Source organism: Bos grunniens, chromosome 23 (assembly GCF_055505025.1).
Source record: "Bos grunniens cultivar Pamir isolate PY7600 chromosome 23, Bosgru_T2T1.0, whole genome shotgun sequence".
NCBI classification, from domain to species: domain Eukaryota; kingdom Metazoa; phylum Chordata; class Mammalia; order Artiodactyla; family Bovidae; genus Bos; species Bos grunniens.
The window spans coordinates 27,323,842-27,349,425 of NC_141187.1; the positions used below are offsets into that span (position 1 = coordinate 27,323,842).

General features: G+C 35.6%; 2 protein-coding genes across 2 annotated transcripts in view; both read left to right on the forward strand.

The window, feature by feature from the left end:
• Positions 1–582: 582 nt before the first annotated feature.
• Positions 583–24,751, forward strand: LOC147346996 (butyrophilin subfamily 1 member A1-like). Its single transcript, XM_086370561.1, has 7 exons — positions 583–604; positions 8,832–8,942; positions 11,423–11,455; positions 18,238–18,258; positions 20,856–20,882; positions 23,821–23,847; positions 24,043–24,751. The coding sequence occupies exons 1-7, from the start codon at positions 583–585 to the stop codon at positions 24,588–24,590; spliced, it is 789 nt and encodes a 262-aa protein (XP_086226687.1). The 3' UTR covers positions 24,591–24,751.
• Positions 24,736–25,584, forward strand: part of LOC147346997 (butyrophilin subfamily 1 member A1-like) — a 44,077-nt gene continuing 43,228 nt past the window's right edge. The window contains exon 1 of the mRNA XM_086370562.1: positions 24,736–24,795. Within this exon, the coding sequence (XP_086226688.1) occupies positions 24,736–24,795 (60 nt within the window). The remainder of the gene's footprint in view (positions 24,796–25,584) is intronic.

Sequence of the window (25,584 nt, forward strand, 5' to 3'; positions counted from 1 at the left end):
TCTATTTGATTAGTCTGAGATTGGACCTGGGCAGGATTGTTAAGCAGTAACAACTCTGGTTTAGTTTAATTGGTCTATAATTAGTCTACATAAAAGATCAAGTGAACATAAAAGTTCTTCGTGTTTCAGCACTAGACACTATGGTTGACTTGCATGAAGAGAAAAATTAAAAAAGAAATCTAATCTGAGATTTACCAATGGATTTTCTGTGTATATGCAGTTATTTGCAGATTTATTCAAATGAATAACTGCTTCTGAAGTATTGTTTTGTGATCATATAAGGTTCAGAGTACAGGGTCTCCTTTCCTGCTTCTGGTTAATTCCATGCTGCACCTGCAGCACTCAAGAACCAGAAACCTGATTCATATGACTGGAACTTCTCTCTTACCCGGGGATATTGCCTTGGGTCATATAATCTCTTCTCCGTCTGTGTTTGTAGAAGGGACACAAAGATATTTCAAAATCCTGCCAACACAACTCAGGACCAAGCTGAGACTTTCTTTGGGCCACAAGTAACAGGCATGAAACAACTTCCTTCTTAAAATGGTGACTTATCTAATAGATCACTATAGAAAATCACCTATGACGAATGGAAGTCATACAGGTGAGTTTTATTTTTTGATACTGCTGATACTGTTTGTGCTTTTGTGTGTTCATGTGTTAGAGAGAGAGAGAGAGAGAGAGAGCCTGTATGTCTAGCTAGTGCTTCTAACAAAAGCATTTGAGTCACAAAGATAGAGCAGACCTCAGGGTACAAGGTGTGAGACTTGGATTTCCACTCCCTCAAGTCTGGTCAATCTGACTTCCATACATTCTTTTCTGTATATCATTAGAACATCACTTATTTCAAAAATATAATCAGAAATTAGCAATTAATGTGTGATATTTGCATTCTAAAGTCATAAAAAATTACCTCATAGAACTGAAAACTAATACTCTTATACTGGCTTCCCTGGTGGTTCAGACAGTAAGGAATCTGCTTGCAGTACAGGAGACCTGGATTCAAACCCTGGGTCGGGAAGCTACTCTAAGGTAATGGCTACCCACTGCAGTATTCATGCCTGGAGAATTCCATGGATGGAGGAGCCTGGCAGGCAGGCTACAGTTCATGGAGTTGCAAAGAATTGGATGTGACTGAGCAACTAACACACTTTACTCTCAAAACTGGCCACTCTGTGTAATGATGAAATAAAGGCTTCTTTTAAGGAACACATTGTTGTGGAATTTCAAGATATTATTTTAATATTTTTATATTCATGAATTTTAATATCCATGGTGAATATATTTTAATGTGCACTAATTAGAAATATTTATGAGTGGAGTAGAGATCCAACTTGTGGTGGCTAATATTCTGATATATAGTAAGTTTTGAAAAAATTTATGTATAATGCCACTGTAGGTAAGTAAGCAACCATCTCTGTTTGGAAAAATAAGCAAGGACAACTCATGAACAGATAGAGATCGGAAAAAGTTTTCTGGCCATCAGTGGGGTATTATTCAAATTATTGTAACATAAGATTTATATAATGCTCTAAAACTGTTTTATGCAAGAATATGGCATTGGACTACTTTGATGTTAACTTTAAACATTGAACTGCTTTGCAATATGTAATGAAGACCTTCTTTTTGTTGCAGCTACTTTTTCATTAGAATGGTTGATATGTATATGTAAGTTTCTCCAGTGTTTCCTTATGTAGAAGACCATATTATCACATACACATTTTTGCTATTATTGATTAATCTGTTTAGAATCTAAAATATGCATATATAACAAGAAAGATAATGTAGTTTGTTACATTGACTTCCTCGATGATTATATGTGACTTTTGAATTTGAACACAATTTTTCTCATTGCTTTACCTATTATGATTTTATGCATGTATTTCATATACATAATAATTTGCTTGCTTTCAAAGCAATACTCAGTAGTGGAAAAATATGAGGACAAAGAAGTGACAGAGAAAAATAGTCCTATGGATAGGAATGGATGTAGGAAATAATGTTTTAGAAAGACACATCAATTTATATTAAAAAATGAATGGAATGGTAGATAATATCCATGTTGTAGAAAACTGAAGAACACTGGTTGAAAAATAAAAATCTGATTTAGCAATGTTATTGCTGCTAACCATTATCTGTGAATTTGCAGTATAATGCTAGGAGAAGAAGTATACTTATACATGATAGAAAGACAATGGCAGGTGATCTGGTCACTTTTTGAGGAAGAAGATAGGATGAAGGAGCTAAAATACCAGTAGATGGAATGACCATTTACCTAGAAGGAGAGCTGGACCAAACTTTCTGCTCACATGGTACCAATTGTACTTAAGTAGATAAAATCAGGTCTCTCAGGCATTTCTCAGGCATTTGGCTGAGAAAATAGGTAGGGAATTGGTGGATCTCAAGCAAGAAGAAGAATACTAATAGAAACAAAAACAAGTGAGAACATTTTACACTTCTTTTTGTGTAAAATACATCATTACACATAATGAAACTGTAAAATGAGATTTCATTAAGTAAAGATGGCTACATCTCATACTTAAAGTTTTAGAATTCTTGAAATTTAAATCAATTACTTAGATATTCACTTAAAAAAACAGCAATTAAATAATCTGAATGATATATGACTATATTATTAACTTCAAATGCATTTTCTGAAAAAATTTACACACAGAATTTTCATTTAAATGAATGAGCTTTTTCACATACTTTTAAAGGTTATGCTCCATTTACAGTAATTACAAAACATTGACTGGGTTCCCTGTGATGTTCAGTGCATCCTTGTAGCCTGTCTTACACGCAATAGTTTGTACCTCCCACACCCATACCACTCTTATGTTGCCCCTCCCTCCTTTAAAACTTTATATAAAAAGAGAATGAACGTTTTTTCATGTAGGCTTCCACAGTAAAGATCAGATTCAAAGATGAAAAAGGATTTTCCCTGTTTATTGCTCATTTCTCAGATTCTTGCTTTTTGTCATAAAATCTGATTCTCTTGGATGTGATTCTGTCTTACATAGTGACTTGCCTCACCAAATAAAATTTCAGATTTTATCTTTTATGTATTGTTGTAAAGTACTGTTATGTACTCAAATTTAAGTTTCTAGGAAATCAATTGGAAAAGATTTTACTATTTATACAAAATTCTGTTGGATTCTTAGCCAAATTTATATCTTTAAGTAAATTATCTGCTAACCACTGTTAGTTTGCAGTTAGATGTTTTAAATGTTTAAGTGAAGCACTCATAACTGGAATATTTAAGTGTATCATTTCTACTGTTTCTTTCTTATTGAAGTATAGTTGATTTATAGTTTCATGTATGCAACATATTGATTTGATGTTTTTGTGTATTACCACTCCATTTAAATTATTACATAATGTTGCTACATACTCTGTGCTGCACATTATATTCTAGTATATTATTTATATCTCCAGTTTCCTGGGAGAAGGAAATGGCAACCCACTCCAGTGTTCTTGCCTGGAGAATCCCATGGACGGAGAAGCCTGGTAGGCTGCAGTCCATGGGGTCGCACAGAGTCAGACACTACTGAAGCGACTTAGCAGCAGCAGCAGCAGCAGTTTATACCTCTTAATACTCTTCCCCTATCATCCCTCTTCCCCCAACTGTCTTTCTCCTTGTAACCGCTAGCTTTCTCTGTTTCTGTGTCAGTTTCTCTTTTGTTGTATTGGTTTATTTGTTTTGTTTTTCAGATTCCACATATAATAGAAAATATACAGTATTTTTATTTCTCTGTCTGACTTATTTCATCAAGCATAATACCATTCAGATCCATCTGTTTTGTTGTAAATGGCAGAATTTAATTTTTTGTGGTTGAATAATATTCCATAGAGGGATTGGGGGCAGGAGGAGAAGGGGATGACAGAGGATGAGATGGCTGGATGGCATCACTGACTTGATGGACATGAGTCTGGGTGAATTCCTAGAGTTGGTGATGGACAGGGAGGCCTGGCATGCTGCAATTCATGGGGTCTCAAAGAGTCGGACATGACTGAGCGACTGAACTGAATATTACATATACATATATTCCACACATACACACACACATATATAAAATGACATTTTTCAAAATGAATATGTAGAAAATGGGATTTCTTACACAACTACCTAGAAAACTCAATAGCATTTTATTCTGCTGTTTTGGGTGATACAGTGTCTTATGTACACATTTATTTGCTTAATTTCAAAAGGGGAAAGAGTAATTGCTTGTTGTTTTTAATGTAATTACACTCCCTCCTTGCAGCACCAAGAATATGATCCCCTGTACCACATTCAAGGCTTAGGACTCCTGGGTGTGTCTGAGGCCGCACACAAAACAGGAAACAAGGCCTAAAAGATGACCAGTTCACACTGAGCTGGAATGTGATATGGGATCTTAGGTGGTAAGGTAGCTTCATGATAGCATGGATGGTTAAGAGTCAAAGTGAGAGTCGAAAAGGAAAAAGGAAAAAAGAGAAATGGTTGTGAAAAAGAAGGTCCAGATGGGTCACCAGATTCTGAAAAAATATTAGGAGGCTGAGTGTGTAGCTTACATCACAATGAAAGCAAAAACTAAGGGTTCTCTGAGTAGAAGAATGGGGGAATAGTCTGATAGTATGCTGTACGGATACTTTATCACAGACTACTGGTGCTGACATTTCACTACTTTGAATAGATGCTTGAAACTTTGTTGCTGTTGTTCTTTAGTTGCTCACTCTTTGAGACCCGGTGGACTGAAGAACCCCACACCTCCCTGTCCTTCACTATCTCCTGGAATTTGCTCAAACTCGTGTCCATTGAATCTGTGATGTCATCCAACCATCTCATCCTCTGTCATCCCCTCTCCTGCCTTCAATCTTTCCCAGTCTCAGCGTCTTTTCTAGAGTCAGCTCTTGGCATCAGGTAGTCAAAGTAGGTGCTTCAGCTTCAGTATAAGTCCTTCCAGTGAATATTCAGTGTTTGATTTCCTTGCAGTCCAAGGGACCCTCAAGAGTCTTCTCCATCATCACAGTTCAAAAGCATCAATTCTTCAGCACTCAACTTTCTTTACAGTCCAACTCTCACATCCATAATGTTACAACTTTTGCTTCAACCATCAAATATATTTTAGAAAACTAAAAAGAAAAACCTATCATATTTGTCCATGTTTGTACTCCTTCCCTTGTTCTGTCTTCCTTACTGATGTTCCAAGACTTCTTATTTTATCATTCCCTTTCAATTTCAAGACCTTTATTTAGCTATTCTTTTAGGACAGGTCTGCTCTCAAGAAATTCTCTTAGCTTACCTTAATCTGAAAATGTCTTTATTTCCCTTTAACTCCTAAAGAATGTTTTCTCTGAGTATTAAACTTGTTTGTGTTATTTTCTTTCAGTACTTTAAAAATATTCTGCCCGTTCCTCAGACTGCTCTAGTTTTTTATTAGAAATCTACTATTAATATAATTCAGATCATTTTTCTCATAAAAGTAAAGAATCATTCCTTTACTTTCAAGATGTTTTCTTTCTCTTTACTTTTCAGAAGTTGGGTTATGATGTATCTTGGCATGGATTTGTTTAGTTGTATCTTATTTGTGGTTTGCTCAGCTTATTGAGTATATAGGTTAATGTCTTTTGTCAAATTTGGGACATTTTTAGTCATTATTTCTTCAAATACTTTTTCAGTTCCACAGTCTTTCTAGTCTCCTGGGACCCCAATGACATGTACATTAGATCTTTTGTTATTGAGATTTTGTTGTTTATTTCAGTCTATTTCCTCTTCATTGTTCAGTTTGGCTAATTAGCATAGTACTATCTTCAAGTTCACTGACTAATTCTTCTATCATCTCCATTCTCTGTTAAACCTTCAGTGAATATTTTATTTTGAATATTGTATTTTCTATTTCATAAATTTCTATTTTATCCTTTGTTTCTTCTATTTATTTATGAAGACTATATTTTTTCATTTGTCAAAAGTGAGTTTGTAATTGCTTATTTTTATGATTACCACATAAAATCCTTGACAAATATCTTTGTCATTTTGATGCTGGTACGTATTGCCTTTTTTTCACTTAAGATGATATTTTCTTGGTTCTCCCAGGTATGAAGTGTGATTTTCTATTGTATCCTGGACATCTTGGGTCTTATGTTATGAGGCTGTGTATTTTATTACATCATCTATTGTATCAAGCCTCAAATGGCACCACATGTATGGGAAAATGAAGGTATCATCTCATGTTGATAAGTGAAGGTGGAAGTAGTGGTTTCCCACTTAGCATTATTTAACACTGTCGAAGGAGAGAGGCACTTTGTTGCTGCTGGGTAGGGCTGAAAGCTCAGGTTCCCCTTTGGTCCTCTGCTGACAGTACCTCACCTGGTAGAGAGGGCACCTCATTACTATTTTCTGTGTATCTCCACCGACTCTGTGGCAGGGCAGGGGCACTGACCTCACTGCTGCTGAGTGGGAATGAAAGTTCCAGCTCTCCACTTTGCCCTCAGTGACACCAGCCAGGACAGGATGGGGCACATTGTTAACTGAGTGAAGGTGAATCACTAGGCTACTCAGTCTTTGCTGAAGAGCAGGAGTGGGATTATGGTTTTCTCTGCGGTATTGGGCTGGAGTCAGGAAGTTATTGCTTAAAAGTTTTCATCTCATTAGGTTGTCCATTCCTGGTCCTGTGACCACAAAGAGCAAGCTTTTCTTGGGGGTTACTTTGTCTTAGCATGCATGTGTGTACTCAGTCATGTCCGACTTTCTGCCACCCCATGGACTGTAGCCCACCATGCTCTTGTGTCCACGGGATTTTCCAGGCAAGAATACTGGGGTGGGCTTCCATTTCCTCCTCCAGGAGATCTTCCTGACCCAGGAACCCAACGTGTGTTTCCTGTGTCTCCTGCACTGGCGGCAGATTCTTTACCAAGGAGTCATTTGGGCTTCCCTGGTGGTTCAGCTGGTAAAGAATCCCACATGGAATGTTGGATACCTGGGTTCAATCCCTGGGTTGGGAAGATCCCGTGGAGAAGGGAAAGGCTACCCACTCCAGTATTCTGGCCTGGAGAATTCCGTACACTGTGTAGTTCTTGGGGTCGCAAAGAGTCAGACATGACTGAACGACTTTCATCAGCACCACCAGCATCTGGGAAGCTTTGTCTTTACCCATTGGCATTTCTGGATTATTGGTTTCTCCAGCACCCACTCAGGGATACATTAGGAGAGACAAAAAAAAAAAAAAAAAAGATGGAGGTAGAGAGAGCTCACTATATATGTCATTGCTGACATCTTTTACAGTCTCTTTGTATTTGATATATATATGTAGTGCTTGGGGCTTCAATTATTAGCAGCATAGGGATAGGTGTCTATTCCATTATTTCCCAGAACTAGATAGTCCCCTGGTTTCTTAATTGACTGATGATATTTTTCTAGTATCTTCAACTACTTGAAAAAATGTGCTCACCAAAGCACTAATAGATTTGAATTTATTTTCTCAGTCTGGACACATTTCTTTAGCTTCTCCAATCAAACAAAATTAATCTCACTTACCATTGGTTACAGAGAAAGCAATGGCAACCCACTCCAGTACTCTTGCCTGCGAAATCCCATGGATGGAAGAGTCTGGTAGGCTACAGTCCATGGGGTATCGAAGAGTCAGACATGACTGAACGATTTCACTTTCACTTTTCACTTTCATGCATTGGGGAAGGAAATGGCAACCCACTCTAGTGTTCTTGCCTGGAGAATCCCAGGGACGGGAAGCCTGGTGGGCTGCAGTCTATGGGGTCGCACAGTCAGACACGACTGATGTGACTTAGCAGCAGCAGCACCGTTGCTTAGTGGCATCTCTTACTTGATTAAGAAATGAGTTATAAAACTTTCTTTGGTGCAGCCTTATTTTCATTTTATATTTTCATGAAAAAAATCTTTTCTATAATGAGATATTTAATTTTTAATTTTATAATTTTTCTTATGGTTGCTTTACCATAATTTGAAAATATTGTAATGGGTGCTAGTCTGGCAATGCCAGTGCATATTGCTATCTTTTAACAAAGCGACAGTATTGTTGCATAATAAATACATGTAATTCAATAATAAGACAATGCATACCCTAATGTATCTCAAAATGTTTTATTCAAATTCTACTTTCCCCCCCTCTTTTACTTGTTTTGACATGTTTAGTGTTACTTGGCAATAAAGCAAAGCTATAAAGTAAAATTTTGCAATGCTGTGACAGTCCAGCCACTTAAAATAATAGGGAGTTATAACTGTCACTGCATTTCAGTCTTGATGAAACTATTCATCTGTTATTATAGTGAAAAAAACCAGTTATAAACCACATGTATATGAATAAGCATGCTGAGTTCAATGGAATGACAATAAAATTTGAGTTTTTAATTTTGTGTCACAAATACTATTTATTTTCCCATTGATGTAGCAATGTGAAATTCACTCTGACATCACAAATCTTCCAAAAATATATGTCAGATTTGATTTGACCTGTAGGCCATTGTCAGGCAATGCCTGACCTAGATCATGTTAAACTTCATAGGATATAGGAAAATCATGAGGGCATATCTAGAATTTGGCAGAGAGTCCCTCATTTATTGTAAAGGGTCCACACTCAGCAATCCTTTACAACCCATGGGAGAAGCATCTTGCCAACCCTTGGCCTACCCTGAGATATTCAATTCCACATTGTTTTCTGAGTGGTTGCCGCTATCCATTCCACTCCAAGTCTGTCTACGAAGGTTGAAACTTGGTCATAGACTTACAGGTTACTTGAAGTGTGGAATTAAAGTGTGGAATTAAACAATAGGATTGGTCTGGATACTAATAAGAAAATTCTCTGGTGTACCTTTTTCAGAATTTCCCCCCAGAGTAAATGACATAGACACTTTCCCTGCAATTCAACTTCTCTACCTCTTAGTAACGTTCTTTATTATTGGAGTATCCTGGAGGGAATATCACAAAAATGGTAAGTTACTAAATACTTAAATAATTAAAGTCATGATATCTTAAGGGAACTGTCCACTATCTAACAGACTTTGACATGGCTTCCAAATGGTGATGATAATAGAGATGAGCAGAATCTGAACTTCCCTTTATAAAAGCTGAACTGGAGGCAAGAGCAGGAATAGTCTCACTCCACTGTGTACTTTTGATGGGAACTCATTCATTTAGTTCTGGACAACACTATTTAAGAATGATTTTGACAAATTTCAATTCATCAAGTGTACTATTCATCCAAACTACAAAGTTTCTGAAAACATTTCTTTTAAATTAACAGAATAAATAAATAGTTGACTTTTGTCAACTATTTTGATAACTTTTCATTGAGAGTAGATTCTCTCTTTCAGTCTCTCAGTTTCTCTCTTTCTCTCCAGAGTTGTTTCGATTGTTATCATTAGAAATACCTGCTTGAAGCTGTAAAGAGTCATATCTGAGCTCTATCTATCAGGAAATATTTTTGTTTGTTTTTTTTTTTTTCTAATTTTATTTTATTTTTAAACTTTACATAATTGTATTAGTTTTGCCAAATATCAAAATGAATCCACCACAGGTATACATGTGTTCCCCATCCCGAACCCTCCTCCCTCCTCCCTCCCCATATCATCTCTCTGGGCCATCCCAGTGCACCAGCCCCAAGGAAATATTTTAATGATGATGTTTTTTTCATTATCAGATATATCTGCAAAAATGTTATGAATTGACTACCACTGATATAATTTTGTTGAAATATTTATTTATTAATTTTTTTTCCTTTTGCTGTGCTAGGTCTTTGTTGCTGTACACCAGCTTTCTCTAGCGGGATGAGTAGGGGCTACTGTTTGTTGTGGTGTACAAGCTTCTCATTGCAGTGGCTTTTCTCGTCATAGAGTACAGGCTCTAGGCAGATGGATTACAGCATGTGGGCTCTAAAATAGTTTCCGGCACATGAGCTCTAAGCATTGATTCAGTAGTTGTGGTGCATAGGCTTAGTTGTTCTGTGGCATGAGGGATCTTCCAGGATCAGGGATCAAATCCACGTCCCCAGCATTGGCAGATGTATTCTTAACCTCTGGAACACCAGGGAAGTCCTTGTTGAAATCTTCATGGTCAAATATAGGAATTATTTTTCTTATATTAGAGAGTAGATTCCTAAATCTGGTGGAGGATTGCATTATAATATGTAAAGAAAAAATCCTATATTCTCAATCAAGATTTGCAGGGTAATGTTAAGAAATTTTACCACAGGGTTTTCACAATTTTTAAAGTTGCTTTTAGGAAAAAAAAAAAAGGAACTCCTTAGAAAATAAAATATGCAATATTATACAAATTCAAAACTTCTGAATATACAGAAATATTCAAGGAAATACACAGATTTTTTTTTCAGCCTAGATACTTAGCAGTAGAAATCAATGAATATTATTGAATGACATCCCATGAAAATATTTTATTCTAAAAACTGACACACTGACTTTAAATAAAATCAAGATAAAATCTTAAATCAAATCAAGATAAAATTTTTAAAAACTCAATTTAAGTTAATATAGTCATCACAACAGAAAAATGGATATTGGCACAAAACAGGATGCAAAATTTCACCAAATATCTTTTAAAATTCCTAATAATAAACTAAAGCAATCAATATAGTATTAGAATCTATATAGTATTAGAATCTGTTTAATGAGAAACTCTAAAGGAATTTGTACAAGCTTAAAGGAATGACCCCAGAGGGATTAATAAAGAGGAAGGGAAGGATTTGATGGATAGAAATAAGGTGAAGAGTTTGTCTTTATCAGTTTTTATTCTGAAAATTAAAAATTCCCCCCCCCCTTTTTTTTAGAAAACGTGAAGAAAGAAAAAGGTATGTTATCTTCATCCATATACAAAGATTTGACTAATAACCTAATTGATTCTAATTCTTAATTCATTTGTAAGTTGTATCAATTTATTGGAAATAAATGAGTTTATCTAATCTTTTATTAAGAGAAAGAAGTCAAAGGACAATTTATCTCCTCCCAAATGGAAAATAAATAATTGAAGAAAAATCAGACCTGATTTATGGAAAAGCTATGTTCCTGGTACATTGGCATTATGAAAAATAGAATTTTGTCCATAAAAGAATTACTATTCATTTCTCTGTAATTTTATTTGTGAATTTTTAATTTGTTAATTACCTCAATTTTTTAATATCAATACTTATCTTACTTGTTTTGCAGAGAAAATAAAAAAACGGTGAGTTTTAAGTTTTGATCCACTTAAAAGATATTGCAGCAAACATCATAGTATTAGATAATAACAAGGAAAAGTTTCCAGTATTTTGATATTACACAAAATAAAAGTTTTCCCCTGCAAACCAATCTATTTGAAACTCCGTTTGTCCTGTTTGCAATTTGCTTCAATATAATCTGTAGTAAACTTGTTTCAATTTGTTTTTGCCTATTGTTCAAATTTTGTCTAATATGTTTTCAGAGACAGTGAAGGAAGAAAAGAAGTCAGAACAAGGTGGGTCTTTTATCTTCAGACAAATATACATTATATAACTAATGGCAGCCCTTGACTCTATGAGAGCAACTCTATGCTAAGTCACTTCAATCGTGTCCGACTCTGTGCGAACCCATAGACAGCCTCCTACCAGGCTCCTCTGTCTCTGGGATTCTCCAGGCAAGAACACTGGAGTGGGTTGCCATTTCCTTCTCCAATGCATGAAAGTGAAAAGTGAAAGTGAAGTCAATCAGTCGTGTTCGACTCTTAGCAACTGCATGGACTGCAGCCTATCAAGCTCCTCCAATCATGGGATTTTCCAGGCAAGAGTACCGGAGTGGGGTGCCATTGCCTTCTCCATGACAGCAACTTTATCTATGAGTATTTTTGCACTGTTAGAACCAACGGCTTTGTCCGTGAGTAAATGAATTGATTTGACCTTCTGTTATTTTATTTTTGGATTGCTTCTATTGATTTATTTTTTACTTCTATTGAGGTAAAATTCACCTAACATCAAGTTAACCACTGAAGTGTGCAATTCAGTGGCGTTTGATACATTCATGATACTATCACTTCCATCTAGTTCCAAAATAATTTTATCACCTTAAAAGTAAACTTCACACTCATTAAGAAGTCACTTCTCATTTCCCCACTTCTTAGTCTCTGGCAGCCACTGGTCTGCTTTCTGTCTCTGATCCCATATGCGTGGAATTATACTCTATGCCACATATTTTGTGTTTGCCTTTGTTCACTTGCATAGTTTCTGAGGTTCATTTATGTTGTAACATGTATCAATACTTCATTCCTTTTTAAGGCCGAGTTCATTGTCTAGGTATACCACATTTTGTTTATCCATAAATTGTTGATGGACATTTGGCCTTTTTATGCTTTTTTGATTATTGTGAATGGTACTGCTTTCGATTGCTATGTTTTTCTTTAAATGCCTGTTTTCAGTTGTAGGGGTGTATATTTAGCAATTACTGGGTCATATGGCATACATTGTTTAGTTTATTGAAAATCCGCCAAACTGTTTCCTATAAAGATGGCACCATTTTACATTACAATCAGCGATGTATTAGAGTTCTATTGTGTCTTCTATCTCAATAACACTTGTTACTTTTTATTTTTGAAAATTATAGTCATAGTAGTGCCTGGAAAGTGATATCTCATTAGGGTTTTGATTTGCATCTCCCAATGGACAAAAGAAATTGAGTTATCTTTTCATATGCTAGTTAGTCAACTGTACATCTTCCTTGGAGAAATGTCTATTCAAGACCTTTGCTCATTTTTTTAAAAAGACCTTTGCTCATTTTAAAACTGGATTCTTTTTTGTTTTCCATCACTGAGCAGTCAGAACTTTATTTTCTTTATATACATATTTGATCCTAGGCCCTTAAAATATGTAATTTGCAAATATTTTCTCCCATTCTATACCTTATCTCTTCACTATTCAATCTTTTGATGAACAGAAGTTTTCAAATTTTTAAAAAATCAACTCCAATTTATCTGTTGTTCTTTCTTTTGTTCCTTTTGCATTGGTATCATTTCTAAGAATTCATTCTCAAGCCCAAGGTTATGATAATGTAACTTTATGTTTTCTTTTTTTTATGGTTTTAAGCACTTGGCATTTAGATTTGTTTCATTTGGAGTACATAGTATGAATGTAGTAAACTATAGTAAATAAAAGAGGTATATATGTATGAATTAATAATTGGAGGTTTTTGATTATGTTACATGACTAATTTGATTTTCACTACTGTGGTTGAAATAGGAAAGAATATGAAGTGTTTAACTTTTTGACTGTCTGACAAACTCTTTACATAGTCTTGCTATGTATCACACAATATTACATAGTACTTCATAGTATTTGAGGGTGCTACTTTATCTAAGGCTTCATTCTTTTACTGAAAGTCTCTTTGTCTAATAATAACATACACAGGCAAGTGCACATCCCATTTTTTCTGTTTTGACACATATTAGGTTCAATTATGGATCATTGGAGTAGATTGGTTAAAAATAACTAACAGTTTTTATATGCTTATATCTTTTTACCAGAGAGACCTGTTATTGGAAGAATTATATTACAATGAGGGACTTCCCTGATAGCTCAGTTGGTAAAGAATTCACCTGCAATGCAGGAGACCCCAGTTCGATTCCTAGGTGGGGAAGATGCCCTGGAGAAGGGATAGGTTACCCACTTCAATATTCTTGGGCTTCTCTTGTGGCTCAGCTGGTAAAGAATCCACCTGCACTGCTGGAGACCTGGGTTCAATCCCTGGATTGGGAAGATCCCCTGGAGAAGGGAAAGGCTACTGACTCCAGTATTCTGGCCTGGAGAATTACATGGACTGTATAGGCCATGGGGTCACAAAGAGTTGGACGTGACTGAGAGACTTCCACTCACTCATATTACAATGAAAGTCAAAGCAAATGATAACAAATAGAGAGGGACCAAAACAGTGTTAAATTTTATAGAAATATGCAGACAAAGCAGTGTTAAATTTTATGGAAAATGGATATTATTTGTATGTAGTAAATAGAATCATAAAACAGAAGAGGAAGTCCAACTCCCATAAAAACATTTAACAATTTCTTGACATATCAGTGTCAAAGGTAACGAAGAATCAAAGTGCATTGTGGAGTTGAAAATAGGGTGTATATGGAAACAAGATTTATGATTCTTTTCCAGTATGAATTTTTCTGCCATATAGTTTTAATAATCTAAGAACTTGGTCATCAAAGTAACAAAAGATAACTAATACTTCACTTTTATGAAAAGGGAATTTCTCTAAAGAAAAAATTTTCTTAACTGTTACTTAGATAGTTTTAAAAATAATGGCCAGCTCTACTTCTTATAATCCTAAGAAGAGTTTCACCTTTTAAAAAGCTATTTTCAGGGCTGAAGGATGTCCAGTTTGCTTTTAAATGGCATTACTTTTAAAAGTGAATTCATTACTAAATCTCATCCATCATTTGACATACTGTTCAACAAGAAGATGAAAGACTAATTTTAAAAATGATGCTGAAATGCCCAGAGATAATACAGAAAACAGAACAGATATTTGTATTGGGTAAAATAATTATTTATGATGTCAGACAAATGTTGGATAAAGTTCTGACTCTAAAATAAGCAACTGTGGGGAATTCAGCAAGTAATGTATCTTTGCTCTAACTTCACTTTACCCCTCTGCATATGTGTAATTACTTGTCTGGAGCACTTCTGATGACCAAATGTAATGCTACGTCTAAAACAAGTATCAGGTTTTGGTATTAGGGTGATGGTGGCCTCATAGAATGAGTTTGGAAGTTTACCTTCCTCTGCAATTTTCTGGAAGAGTTTGAGCAGGATAGGTGTTAGCTCTTCTCTAAATTTTTGGTAGAATTCAGCTGTGAAGCCGTCTGGACCGGGGCTTTTGTTTGCTGGAAGATTTTTGATTACAGTTTCAATTTCCATGCTTGTGATGGGTCTGTTAAGATTTTCTATTTCTTCCTGGTCCAGTTTTGGAAAGTTGTACTTTTCTAAGAATTTGTCCATTTCTTCCACGTTGTCCATTTTATTGGCATATAATTGTTGATAGTAGTCTCTTATGATCCTTTGTATTTCTGTGTTGTCTGTTGTGATCTCTCCATTTTCGTTTCTAATTTTGTTGATTTGATTTTTCTCCCTTTGTTTCTTGATGAGTCTGGCTAATGGTTTGTCAATTTTATTTATCCTTTCAAAGAACCAGCTGGCCAATATCACTGATGAACATAGATGCAAAAATCCTTAACAAAATTCTAGCAATCAGAATCCAACAACACATTAAAAAGATCATACACCATGATCAAGTGGGCTTTATCCCAGGGATGCAAGGATTCTTCAATATCCGCAAATCAATCAATGTAATACACCACATTAACAAATTGAAAAATAAAAACCATATGATTATCTCAATAGATGCAGAGAAAGCCTTTGACAAAATTCAACATCCATTTATGATAAAAACTCTCCAGAAAGCAGGAATAGAAGGAACATACCTCAACATAATAAAAGCTATATATGACAAACCCACTGCAAACATTATCCTCAATGGTGAAAAATTGAAAGCATTTCCTCTAAAGTCAGGAACAAGACAAGGGTGCCCACTTTCACCATTACTATTCAACATAGTTTTGGAAGTTTTGGCCACAGCAATCAGAGCAGAAAAAGAAATAAAAGGAATCCAAATTGGAAAAGAAGAAGTAAAACTCTCACTATTTGCAGATGACATGATCCTCTACATAGAAAACCCTAAAGAGTCCACCAGAAAATTACTAGAAATAATCAATGACTACAGTAAAGTTGCAGGATATAAAATCAACACACAGAAATCCCTGGCATTCCTATACACTAATACTGAGAAAACAGAAAGAGAAATTAAGGAAACAATTCCATTCACCATTGCAACGGAAAGAATAAAATACTTAGGAATATATCTACCTAAAGAAACTAAAGACCTATATATAGAAAACTATAAAACACTGGTGAAAGAAATCAAAGAGGACACTAATAGATGGAGAAATATACCATGTTCATGGATTGGAAAAATCAATATAGTGAAAATGAGTATACTACCCAAAGCAATTTATAGATTCAACGCAATCCCTATCAAGCTACCAACAGTATTCTTCACAGAGCTAGAACAAATAATTTCACAATTTGTATGGAAATACAAAAAACCTCGAATAGCCAAAGCGATCTTGAGAAAGAAGAATGGAACTGGAGGAATCAACCTACCTGACTTCAGGCTCTACTACAAAGCCACAGTTATCAAGACAGTATGGTACTGGCACAAAGACAGAAATATTGATCAATGGAATAAAATAGAAAGCCCAGAGATAAATCCACGCACATATGGACACCTTATCTTCGACAAAGGAGGCAAGAATATACAATGGATTAAAGACAATCTCTTTAACAAGTGGTGCTGGGAAATCTGGTCAACCACTTGTAAAAGAATGAAACTGGACCACTTTCTAACACCATACACAAAAATAAACTCAAAATGGATTAAAGATCTAAACGTAAGACCAGAAACTATAAAACTCCTAGAGGAGAACATAGGCAAAACACTCTCTGACATACATCACAGCAGGATTCTCTATGACCCACCTCCCAGAATATTGGAAATAAAAGCAAAAATAAACAAATGGGACCTAATTAACCTTAAAAGCTTCTGCACATCAAAGGAAACTATTAGCAAGGTGAAAAGACAGCCTTCAGAATGGGAGAAAATAATAGCAAATGAAGCAACCGACAAACAACTAATCTCAAAAATATACAAGCAACTCCTACAGCTCAACTCCAGAAAAATAAACGATCCAATCAAAAAATGGGCCAAAGAGCTAAATAGACATTTCTCCAAAAAAGACATACAGATGGCTAACAAACACATGAAAAGATGCTCAACATCACTCATTATCAGAGAAATGCAAATCAAAACCACTATGAGGTACCATTTCACACCAGTCAGAATGGCTGCGATCCAAAAGTCTACAAATAATAAATGCTGGAGAGGGTGTGGAGAAAAGGGAACCCTCTTACACTGTTGGTGGGAATGCAAACTAGTACAGCCACTATGGAGAACAGTGTGGAGATTCCTTAAAAAACTGGAAATAGAACTGCCTTATGATCCAGCAACCCCACTGCTGGGCATACACACTGAGGAAACCAGAAGGGAAAGAGACACATGTACCCCAATGTTCATCACAGCACTGTTTATAATAGCCAAGACATGGAAGCAACCTAGATGTCCATCAGCAGATGAATGGATAAGAAAGCTGGGGTACATATACACAATGGAGTATTACTCAGCCATTAAAAAGAATACATTTGAATCAGTTCTAATGAGGTGGATGAAACTGGAGCCTATTATACAGAGTGAAGTAAGCCAGAAGGAAAAACATAAATACAGTATACTAACGCACATATATGGAATTTAGAAAGATGGTAACAATAACCCGGTGTACGAGACAGCAAAAGAGACACTGATGTATAGAACAGTCTTATGGACTCTGTGGGAGAGGGAGAGGGTGGGAAGATTTGGGAGAATGGCAATGAAACATGTAAAATATCATGTAGGAAACGAGTTGCCAGTCCAGGTTCGATGCATGATGCTGGATGCTTGGGGCTGGTGCACTGGGACGGCCCAGAGGGATGGTATGGGGAGGGAGGAGGGAGGAGGGTTCGGGATGGGGAACACATGTATACCTGTGGCGGATTCATTTTGATATTTGGCAAAACTAATACAATTATGTAAAGTTTAAAAATAAAATAAAATTGGAAGAATAAAAAAAATAAATAAATAAATAAAACAAGTATCATAGAGTCTAGTACCAGGAAAGTACTTCAGTAAAAGTCAATTGTCATAATGATGATGATGATGGTGATGATAACAGTATTGTTACCATATCATTAAAAGGACTTTGGGAAATCATTTTGTGGGATTTTAAGTTCAGTCATGATAAATTAAAATTTCTTTTTCTACTTCATCATTTGGTAAAGAGCAATGTGCCCCCTGTATATTTTACAGAACAACACCTAGAAAATAAATATGTTTATTCACTCTGAAGTGGGTAATCTATTATATATAAAACAGGTGAAGAGATTTTGGAAGGTTTTTGTGTTTGTTTCCATTTCTTAGTGATTTTTATATTACTTCTTACTTTTCAGATCAACTTAGGAAAGAACATGGTAAACTTTAATGATTATTTACAAAACATGATCTTTCTGTTAAATGTTTCATAAGAATTTTTATGTTACTTTTTTGTTTTTTTTTTTTCAGATCAACCTAGGAAAGAAAATGGTAAACTTTAATGACTCTTTACAAAATATAATCTTCTTATTAGCTGTTTCTTAAAAATTCTTATATAATTATTTTTATTTTTTCAGATCAACTTAGGAAAGAAAATGGTAAACTTCAATGACTCTTTACAAAATATGATCTTCCTATTAGCTCTTTCATAAGAATTTTTTAAATTAATTAATTTTAATTGGAGGCTAATCATTTTACAATATTGTGGTGATTTATATATTACTTTTTATTTTTTCAGATCAACTCAGGAAAGAAAATGGTAAACTTTAATGACAATTTATAAGATATGATCTTTCTATAGTGATTTTTCTTACATCTTCTCTTTTTCTTTTTTAAATTAATTAATTTTTTATTTTTAAATTTTATTTTATTTTTAAAATTTACAATATTGTATTGGTTTTGCCAAATATTGAAATGAATCCACCACAGGTATACATGTGTTCCCCTTCCTGAACCCTCCTCCCTCCTTCCTCCCCATACCTTCCCTCTGCATTGTCCCAGCACACCAGCCCCAAGATCTTCTCTTTTTCAATCCTCCTACTTCCTATGTATAATTTTCTCTTTTGTGAATTTTATTCATTCTTACTATATTACTAACTTCTACTACCTGTTTCTGTTTGTCCTGCTTTCATCAGCTAACTCACTTTTCCTATTCACTCTTCTCTTTATCTGATGTATTGTTATATTTTGATTGTCCCCATGATGCTAATAGTAACTCCTTCTCATGACTCTGAAATGAATGAAATTCTAATGAGAATATATTTGAAAGAGCTCTCTTGGTGCTTACTATGCCCTTGATCTGATTCTAAGAAAAATTCAAAACCTCTTCTATGCAGGACACTGTTGAAAAAGTACAGTAAATTGTTCCTTATAAAGAGTGCCACTGTTCTCTATCTTGTGATTGAAGACTCAGCAGGCTGGACCAGGAGAGGACGTTTATAGGGATACAAAAGGGATAGGGATAGGGAGACATAGGGATACAGCGTCTTCATTTCACATTTAAACAGAACTGAGTTCAAATTATTGATCTGTCCATTAACCAACAGAAATTTCTTCATGCTACTGACCCCTTTGATTCTCAGATTTTTCTTTTGTGAACAGAGGAGCACTATTTCACAATTAGTTTTCTAGTATTAACTATTAATTACATAAAGCACTTAGCAAATATTTGTCATTGGAAACATTGAATAAATAGTAGTTTCCATTGCACAGATGATTTATAGCATGACAGCATTGCATGTGATGATTATCATGACTAAAAGGATACCTTCATGGAGGAATTGGATGATTTCCCTCTTGAATTTTAACTGTAAACTTATTTATCTATATTAACATGTAATATGTTTTGTTATTTTCTTTCTTTTTTGAAACAAGTGTTGGAGAAAACTGAGGGTTTTTCAAAACCTTAATGAGCTAATTTAAGTCATCGTATGTCATCCTTCCAAGCAAGTTTAGGTGTTTGTTTCACTGTAACATTAAAATGCATTTTTCACTCTTGTTTTACAGGAAAATTGCAAAATTAAATTGGTAATTGTATTCTAGTAGTCAAATATTTGCAAGATTGTCCTCTGCCGGTAACCCCTTGCTTTCCTTATTCTTTCCCCTTAACTCCTTATTTCGTGTATCTTTTGCATTCCCCTACTGCCTCTACATATTGCAGCTATCATGCTAGGAATAATTTATCTGCTTGCTTTGATTTAACACTTAAAATCATGTGATTCAATGTTTTATTCATAAAAAAACAATTTCAGAAGAGAGCAAAGGCTTGACTAATAATAGTAATAATTAAGATAAACCCTTGAAAAAAGCATATCTTTTTTCTTTGTCTTTATCTCTTTGAGAGTCTCTGTCTTACGTGTACATCTCCTTTCAGATGAGAGGAAAGCTCAATTTCAGAATGGTAAGTAACTTAGAAGTTTGTTCACTGTATAGAATTCCACAGATAATCAAATACCTAACCCTTCTCTGAACCTCCTTCCCAAAAGACTCAGGCATAATATACCCTTGTATATGCTCACCGTAGAGGCATGAATGGAAGAGAGTCTGTAAAAATGTATTCACTCATTTTCTTTCTTAATTGTTGATATCTTTTCCTTGAGATGAAAAAAAAACATAATTTTTGATAGATATTTCTAAAGCTTTCCTTCCTTTCTCTCCATCCCCTTAACTAATCCTTTCTTTACTGTTTCCATCTTTGTCTCACTCTTTTAGTTCTTTATCCTTTCACCTCTGTTCTTCCTGTTTCTCCCATCCTTCTACCTCCCCTCATTCCTTCCAGTTTGTCTATTATTCTTTCTTTCCATGTTCATTTCCTAAACTACCTACCTTTCTTTCCATCACTTCTTTTTTTCCTTTTCTTCCTTCTCTTGCTTCTAGCTTTTCCTTCTAACTTTATATATTTTCCCACTCACATACACAGACCCAACCATTCTGAAGTTAAAGGCATGGTCACAGTATTGTGAAGAAGGGAAGGGATGGAGAGGTAAATAAGTCACTGAATACTTAGAGAATGCCAGTGATGAGAGAGGAAAAGCTATGAGAAGGACCAGGGAAGAGGAATAATATTATCTCATTTTGCTCACTTTCAGGCTGGCAGAAGACATCATTGTACCCTGGTAAGTACATGGCCCTGAAGAAGATGATTCTAAGATACAGAATTAAGCTCCTAAAGTCTATGCAATATTGTACTACTAACAGAAAAAAAATACAGAACACAACTTCTTGTCCTTAGCAAACATAGCAAGAACAATAATTTTTAAAGTATTTTTTCTTTTCATCTTTTTCTCACATGCGTCTTACAAGTTGATTAAAGCAGAAATTAAAAAATGACAGTAAAATATAATTTTCTCTTCTGTGGTTTTTATTATTCTTACTATATTACATCTTCAGTTATCCTTATATAACAAAATTATTGAATTTTTTCTCTATTTTTTTCTACTGAAAATTTTATATTTTTAGCTATTACCATTAGGTCTATAACATATTTTGAGTTAGTTGTTTTGCATGGGTAGAGAGAAAGATCTAAACATATTTTTTTTTTTGTATGTGGATATCCAACTGTGCTAGCACCAATTCTTGAAAACAGTATACTTTTCCTCATTGAGTTGCACTGGTAACTTTTGAGAAGACATCACTTGATCATAAATTGACTTCTAGACTCAAAATTCTGTTCTGTTGCCCTAATTTAGTTTATTCTTCTCCTTTTAGTCCATTTGGGGAAAAGCTAGGTTACTGGTTTAAAATAATACTTTTTACGCTTCAAATATTTAAAGCTCTAAGTTTCCCTCTAGGCAATACTTTTAGCTGCATTCAGTAGTTTGGTAGGTAGCGATTTCATTTTTATTCAATTACAAGTATTTTCAAAATTTTCTTTTTGATTCACAGATTATTTATAAATATGTTGATTAATACCTAGATGTTCTGTATATCTAAATTTTGCTTCTTTTTAAATTACTAATTTAATTTTACTTTAAAAAGAGATCATCCTTTTATTGTCATTCTTCAATTAACAGTTTTAAATATTTTTTCATGAATGACTCATATATGTCTCAATATAAAGTGATCATTTTTCACAATTTCTCCAATCTCAGTTGTTGCCTTGGGGAAGATTTGCTTAGTTATTTATTCAGCCCTTCAAGAAATATTCTTCATGTTGATAGGTTTCTCATACATTTTCTTTCAGTTAGTTTCATGTGTCAATCGTTGTATGAAAAATACAGCTATAGACTTATTTGCCAATCTCATTTTTTTTCTACGGTCCCCCTTTTTGGTTGCTCACTTGAAACTCCCTGGTAAAGCTGTAAAAAGTCCATCATCTTGATTTCTGCTCACTCTTAATTTTCCTAAAACACTCTATTCCATAAATAAATTGCACTATTCCCTTGTGCTGAGTGCACTTTTAATTTCATCTCTTATTTTAGGTGGCCTACAAAAGTGATGGCCATACTTGTTCTGTAAAGGCCAAAACTGTAAATATTGTAAGGTTGGTGGGTTACATGGTCTCTGTCACAATTACTCAGCTGTGCCCTTTTAGCACAAAAGCAGCCACAGACAATACATAATTAGTATGGCTGTGTTGAGAAGGAAATGGCAACCTAGTCCAGTATTCTTGCCTGGAGAATCCCATGAACAAAGGAGCCTGGTGGGCTGTAGTCCATGGGATCACAAATACTCAGACACAACTCAGCAACTGAACACACACATGCACACACACAGCTGTGTTACAATAAAACTGTATTTAAACAAACATGGGATGGGCCGGATTTGGCTCCCAGGCCATACATAGTTTGTTCACTCTTGGCTAGATAGTCACCTTTTAACTTTGAAAATTTACCCATTTTGGAAGCTTTACATTTATTTTGATTTATGAGTGAAAAAAGGTGAATAATTATTATTAAATGAATAGTTTTTTTTTAATAGGATGTCAATAACAGACCCAGTGAATACCCTCTTCAAATTAGCTCCTTTAGTCCTGAGTAGTGCTTAAGATATGTTTCCTAAATACTCATAGGAAACTGTCTTAGCAACTGTTTTGTCTCCTCTTATCATGGATATCTTGGGCTTCCCAGGTGGTGCTAATGGTAAAGGACCCACTTGTCAATGCAGGAGACATAAGAAACACAGGTTCAATCCCTGGGTTGAGAAGATCTCCTGGAGGAGGGCATGGAAACCCACTCCAGTGCTCTTGCTTGGTGAATCCCATGAACAGAGGCATCTGGTGGGCTACAGTCCATAGAGTTGCAGAGAGCTGGACATGACTGAAGCAACTTAACACACACACATATCATGGATGTCTCTATATGCAGTCAGTTTCACCTTTTTCTGTCACTCCTATTACCTAAGCATTAAACCAAGACCACACATTTTTAAAGTGTTGGTTACAGTATTTTGCTTTCACTTTACAATAGCAATTTCTGCAACAAACAGTGTAATTAGCTTTGATTTTTTTTTTTAAAGCAATTCCTATTATCTCCACAGTTTAACCACACTCATATAAATTATATCATCTTGGTCAGTGGCTCTCCAGAGCAACTCTCTTAAAACAGTAACTCTGAGGACTAGGTGTTTTTTTTTTTTTTTTTTTTTTTTCCAGTTTTCTCCATTTTTAGGGCCTTACAGTTCTTGGTTGGGTGGGAAAGTGTACGGTAAGAATGAAAATGAAAAAAAAAAAATAACATGAACTATTTTATTGTCAAATCTAGAAATGATATGGTCTTGTGCTGAGCACATTTTATTGCCTACAATTCAGTCATGTAGTCTCAACTAAATTCAGTGAAGGTGGTGAAAGGCAAGCATATAATTTAGCTATTTGTTTAAGAAGAGGGTAACTGTTTGTTGGGAATGCCTATAGTCTGCACTATATAAAGAATAATTTAGAGGAATTCATTCTTATAAGAATATTTAATAAGAAAAACAGTGAAAGCTTTAGTTCAAGGATAAGTTATAGAATACTTTTGGATCCTTAGCAAAAGAAGCATTAGAAAGAAGAAATTACCTCTTGTACAAGGAAATTCAGGTACTAGGTATGATAATGACTATTTATTTTCTTTTTAGACTGGAGGAAAGAATTTTTCCAGGCTGGTAAGTGAAATTATTCCCTGATGGCAGAAGAGAGACTACTTCTTACTCTCTCAGGATCAGTCTGAGGATTTATTGAAAGAGGGCAGATGAAAGAGTCCAAGTGGAAATATATGAGTGCCCCACAAGCTCAAAAATATCTCAGGGTAATAATAGCACCCTCTTTTTCAGATATTAAAATGGTTATTGTCTTTTCAGTGGATATTACTCTGGATCCAGCCACCGCCCACCCTTCCCTCTTCTTGTCGGAAGGGAACAGACGTGTAACCTGGGGAGAGAAGTCTCAAGACCTGCCTGAGGACCCACAGAGATTTTGTTCTCTTCCCTGTGTGCTGGGTCATCAGGTCATCACCTCAGGGAGGTGGTACTGGGAAGTAGAGGTCGGGAGCCATGGCGCATGGGACCTGGGGATTTGTAGGCCTCATGTAATGAGAAAGGGCAGAGTTTGTATCAAACCTGAGGATGGTTTCTGGGCCCTCAGGTTCTATAAGCAGGAGTACTGGGCACTCACCTCTCCAGAAACAAAACTCACTGTAAAGGTGCACCTGGCCAGAGTGTGTATCTTCCTAGAATATGAGGAGGGAAGCATTTCATTTTATAATATGGTAGATAAATCTCACATTCACACCTTGTCTCAAGGCGCCTTTGGTGGGCCCTTAAAGCCTTTTTTCAGGCTTTGGCCCAGTAAGTCAGAGCCTTTGACCATCTGTCCAGGGCCTGGAGCAGCCCAGAATCCCCTGTACTAGGAGCATCATATAAGCTGCAGGTCAGTGTGGTTTGAAGCATTTGATCATGACGTGAATTCTCCTAGACCAGAAGCAAATTATTTTTTCTTATCTATTTGAATGGTTTTCCTTATTGTCGGGAGTCATATTAGGCATTACTGACAAAATGGAGGCATGGCCCCAGCCCCCTTTCCTCATTCCACAGGCACAGACCCGGGATGCCGGAGTTAGCTCTGTATTCTGACTTGTTTCTTCCTTTCTTCGGTTCAGTTGGCTGGAAAGAATGTTAAGGTGCTTATTGTTCTTGAGAGAAGCATAAGAAAGCACAAAGCCTTCTGCAGTTGTGCCCAGAAAATAATCTATAAAATAACCATTGACATTTGTTCAAGGATTTTTGCAAAGAATGTCCCAGGATGAGCACGTAGGCCACAGCTTGAAGCCATGGGAAAGACTGTTATCTGAGACCTGTTTGTGAGGGAAATGTTTCTGGCAAAAGAAGTTTGCTGAGCTTAGGGTTTAGGAATAATTAAGAATAGCTAGAAGCCTTTTTCGGAGAAGGCAATGGCACCCCACTCTGGTACTCTTGCTTGGAAAATCCCATGGACGGAGGAGCCTGTTAGGCTGCAGTCCATGTGGTCGCTAAGAGTCAGACACGACTGAGTGACTTCACTTTCACTTTTCAGTTTCATGCATTGGAGAAGGAAATGGCAGCCCACTCCAGTGTTCTTGCCTGGAGAATCCCAGGGACGGGGGAGCCTGGTGGGCTGCTGTCTATGTGGTCACACAGACTCGGACACAATTGAAGTGACTTAGCATAGCATAGCATAGAAGCCTTTTTAGGAGATAGTGAGCTTAAGATACTAGGGGCAAGCAGGATTTAGAAAGATAAAAAATAAACTGAGTAATGTGGTATGCAGCCCAGACATAAGCATGGGTTACAATGTAATCACAAGTAAACATGATTCTGAAAGAATCACTGAAGCAGGAACTTTGTTTGAAGGACAACAAGGAGATA

Coding starts and splice junctions, on each gene's coding strand:
- LOC147346996 (XM_086370561.1), top strand. CDS start 583: ATGACGAATGGAAGTCATACAG. Junction 8,943..11,422: donor GAGGGAATATCACAAAAATG/GTAAGTTACTAA, acceptor ATATGTTTTCAG/AGACAGTGAAGGAAGAAAAG. Junction 23,848..24,042: donor GAAAGAATTTTTCCAGGCTG/GTAAGTGAAATT, acceptor TTGTCTTTTCAG/TGGATATTACTCTGGATCCA.